Here is a 4,413-nt window from a genome sequence, read left to right on the forward strand (position 1 = left end):
TGTTTATAGTTTGAATTTAAAGGTTAGGGAATGGACTACAAAAGCTATACTTGTAATGATATAAACACAGGAAAATTTTCAGTCTTCACTTGTTTTCAGAGTTAACTAGACACTAGAGATATACTTGAAAATATATATAAACAGATATATATATAAAAATACTGAAAATATTTATAAAAACTCCAGAAGGTATGGGGAAAGAACACATCTAAATCCAAGTTATAAAGTCACATCTTGATTTCAGTTATAAAAAGCCAAAGTTTTTTCCACCATAATAGTATCTTTGAATAGCAGTTCAGTTACTACAAAGCCTATTTTTCCAAAAATATTAGCTAGTCTGATAAAACATGCTATATTCCCCTAAAAATCTTTCTTTTTTTTTCTTTTTTTAATTTTAGCTTGTGGAATACACCTGGTAACTCAGAACAATGGAACAAGGATTGTAGGTGGAAGTGATGCCAGAAGAGAGGCTTGGCCTTGGATAGTTTCACTCCATTTTAATTTCAGACCTCTTTGTGGAGCTTCCCTTGTCAGCGGTGAATGGCTGGTGACAGCAGCACACTGTGTATATGGGTAATGTTCATCACACTCATAAGCTAACACATTCCGATACGCCCACAACGTGCAAGTATCCAAATGGTGGATAATCATCAGTAGAGCTGGGCTGACGTATGACCTCAGCCATCGATCAAACCTGTACAGAGCAAAACACACTTTCAAAGGATCATACTGAAATCACTGGGGAGTGGCACTTCTTAGAGAGCTTCTAGATGTTTACTTTAGAATGAAATTAATAAAAAACCACAAGTGCCTCTTTCTCTCAACTGACTCCAGGGCATCTTTCCAACTAGCTGAGATGGCCATATGACATCCATGCCATATCTTTTCTTTTCGATTTTAGTGACGATGAAACACATTCTATGTGCAGGTTCACTACGGAGGTATCAGATTATGAATAATTTGTGACACATACAAAAAATTAACAACTCACTGTTTAACTGCTGTGTTTTGAATCACTTGTGGGCTCAGCTAAAGGGTCCTTTACTTTCTGGTAAACCCTCAGTCCTTACTTTAAAGCAGAGAATCATGGAAACTAAGCAGCGTTTTCCGAACAATGAAGAATTGCACTTTAAATATATGGTATCAATACTGAGCATTTGCACTTAACCCATAATTAATGTGGACCTCTATTAATTAGTTGAATCTCTGCCAGTGGTATAAAGGATGACATCATACCTCATAAAGATAAACTCAGTATTGCCTGTTCCTCCTGTATATTATCATACATTGATCAAGATTTACTGTGCGTCATTGGAACGAATCTTGATTTATGTGCATTGATTAGGCAATACTGGATATCCTTTAGATGGTGTTATTTATACCATCCAAAGAAGTGATGCATATTTAAGTATTTTCTAGGGTTTGCTTCCATAACATCTATAATAAAAACAAGTGCTGTAGAAGATACCTAGAAACTGGAATGGCAAAAAAAGAAACATTAATATTCAAAATTACAGTAGAGCTTTCATTATAAATAGCTAAGTAGTAAGGCAGTGGAGACTATGCCAATACATTAATGCTTCCTCATGGCATGACAGGAGCTATATTCCCCACTGATATGAGAAGGATCAAGCCCTCTTAGTTTTCACACAATAAATCCACACCTGTCTTGGTACTTCCTTTACTCTTAAATCACCTTTCTGTTTTCACTTCAATCTCATTTTATCATCTTGACTTTGCTGGAATTTTCCTAAGTGGGAGCTTGCAGTTTCACACCTTAATTCTGAACATTTAACTTAAACGTACCTAGTTTAGAACAAGATAACCTCTTGATGTCAACCCAAAAGATCGGCAGAAACCAATTCTGTACAACAATCAGGCTGAAAATGTTTTTTTGAAACTATGAACTGTTTGATTAAAAAATAGCAAATAATTAAGTTCTCTAACTTAAATACAACCTGAAACCAGCATGCATAACTCTGCAAAAATTGCAGATTATATCATATTTTGTTTTACCATATGTTTTTCGATTCAGATTAAAAAATTAAGAGACCAATTTTCTGAGTCTATGAGCTGCAGTATTTCCAATGACATTTTGGACCTATTATTCTTTAGATATTCCGTAGTAATTTTCTAAGTAGGACCAATATTAATTGCCTGGTAAGCAGTCAGCAGTATTCTTCACAGAGTTTAAAAAGCCATACTAATTTAGTTAATGTATTTTCCTCCTCTGTACTACTGTCTGATTAATTCTTTATAAATAATGCATTATAAGCTTAACATAAAGAATCAACCACATATTTCTAGAGTGTGGCTGTTTAAGATAGTATTACTATCACAAAATTGTAAGCACATCTGCTACATTCTATTTATTTTGACAAAACGTGCAAATGCTATGAATTACCATGAGGTTAAAGATTAGCATTTTAGCTAACATATTTTTCAAAACTTTCATTAATCATTCCTAATTGTGAATATTCCTTGCAACTTCTAGGAGGCAATTAAAACCATCTCAATGGAAAGCAGTTCTTGGCTTGTATGACCAATCAGATATGACACAGCCTCCCACAGTAGTTCGAAACATCGATCAAATAGTTATAAATCCTCATTACATGAAGCATACAAAAGATAGTGATATTGCTCTCATGCACCTTCAATACAAAGTGCAATACACAGGTGAGTTGTTATTTGTCCATAAAACAGATTTACTTTATTATGCAAAACTCTAACTGTGCTAAACATATGAGGGTGATGGGGTGGCTGTACATTTTTTACAACCTAATCATACATCCTGGATATCTTGCCCAAAAAGTGGGTTTGAACTAATGAACATTTTCTTATGTGACTTCATAAAAACCTGAATACAGGGAAGAGGTTGAAATTGATTGCTTGTTTCTCATTTACAGATTACATACAACCTATCTGCTTACCAGAAAAAAATCAGTGGTTTCTACCAGGAATTAACTGCTCTATTGCTGGCTGGGGTAGTATTATGAATGAAGGTGCGTCATCTGCTCGGAAAATTATGACAGGCATGAAGCTATGAGGGAAAGCTTGCTCCCGATTCCACAGGGGTTACTAAGGTCAAATACTTTAGAGAGGTACTCCTCCATATGAAAATTTGGGAAGTATCCCCCTCCACTGTTCCTTCTCTAAAGCAAAGTAATGGAGTTATAACATACTTATTAGAAAAAATATACGTATCTAAGATCATTCAATTATTAAAAAAACCTTATTGCATCCCCTTAGAAGTTATGATGACTACTTTTCTCAATATGAAATATGTACATTTCCAGATATTGGGTGGAGGAGGAGGAAGATTAATCTTTCTGACAATCTGCAAATTATTTTCCCCAGAAATCAGGCATACTGACTGTAGTGTGAAATGTATATTCTGTTTTGTATATCACATGTTCCAGATTTGGAGTCTCTGTGAAATAATGAACATGCCATTTCACTTCCAGTTACTTGTATGTATTTGATTCTACATTTTCAGAATAACATTGCATTTAAAATTTTGGGTAGGAATTAGTAACAGAAATTATCATAAAAACTTGAAATACTCAAAGTTACACAATGAACAGTGAGGAAACATTGGACAATCCAAGCTCCTAAGTCCTTAATTATCCCTTAGATCTCCCCACAGTGAGTTCATAGTCATTGATTTTAGTAATCTTGATTTAATTATAACCAAATTCAGTCCCACTACACAAATGAAAGACAGGATTCAGTTAATGAGCACCATTTAATCAGTGACTGTGTTACAGGGATATAAAACCTGAATAATAGAGTGCTGAGGGTGGGCTTCCTGCTGCTCGGTAGCGTGCCCAGCATGCTGGAACAGGAACAAAACCATCGGTGTTCCAAGTGGGAAGTACATATTTATTACAGCAGTAAACATACTTTGTACTTTCATCAGGTCCCTCTTCAGACATATTGCAAGAAGCAGAGGTGCCTCTCATTTCAAATGAAAAATGCCAACAATGGATGCCAGAATATAGTATTACTGAGAATATGATCTGTGCGGGATATGACATAGGAGGAGTAGATTCCTGTCAGGTAAATACAAGAGTCTCATTTCCACTGCTAGCATATACCACATCTAATTACTGGATAAAATGCTCCCTGGTCCTTCAATCATTAAAACCAGGACAATTATTGTCCATTAATATAATTCACAGTATTTTCCCCATTTAATAATTGTGATACGACTTGAATACATAAAAATCTATTTTGTATCATCTTGGCATAGACAACCATGGAGGGAGATAAACGTGAGGACTGGAAATTTTCTGCACTAAGCTTTGAATAATTACTGCTGAGTAATTCCATGAAGGCAAGAGGAACAAGCTTAGGGAAAAGCACAAAAATACACACAGATTGAAGTCTCAGAAATTCTTCATGCAGGGACAG

At 35.1% G+C, this 4,413-nt stretch overlaps 1 protein-coding gene across 1 annotated transcript in view; it reads left to right on the top strand.

The window, feature by feature from the left end:
* The window catches only part of TMPRSS15 (transmembrane protease, serine 15), a 55,150-nt gene that overhangs the window by 49,254 nt on the left and 1,483 nt on the right, over positions 1-4,413 (top strand). The window contains 4 exon segments of the mRNA XM_010288527.1: positions 399-573; positions 2,495-2,676; positions 2,907-3,002; positions 3,920-4,059. Of these exon segments, the coding sequence (XP_010286829.1) occupies positions 399-573; positions 2,495-2,676; positions 2,907-3,002; positions 3,920-4,059 (593 nt within the window).

The sequence above is a fragment of the Phaethon lepturus genome, unplaced genomic scaffold (genome assembly GCF_000687285.1).
Source record: "Phaethon lepturus isolate BGI_N335 unplaced genomic scaffold, ASM68728v1 scaffold4686, whole genome shotgun sequence".
In the NCBI taxonomy this organism is placed as follows: Eukaryota; Metazoa; Chordata; class Aves; order Phaethontiformes; family Phaethontidae; genus Phaethon; species Phaethon lepturus.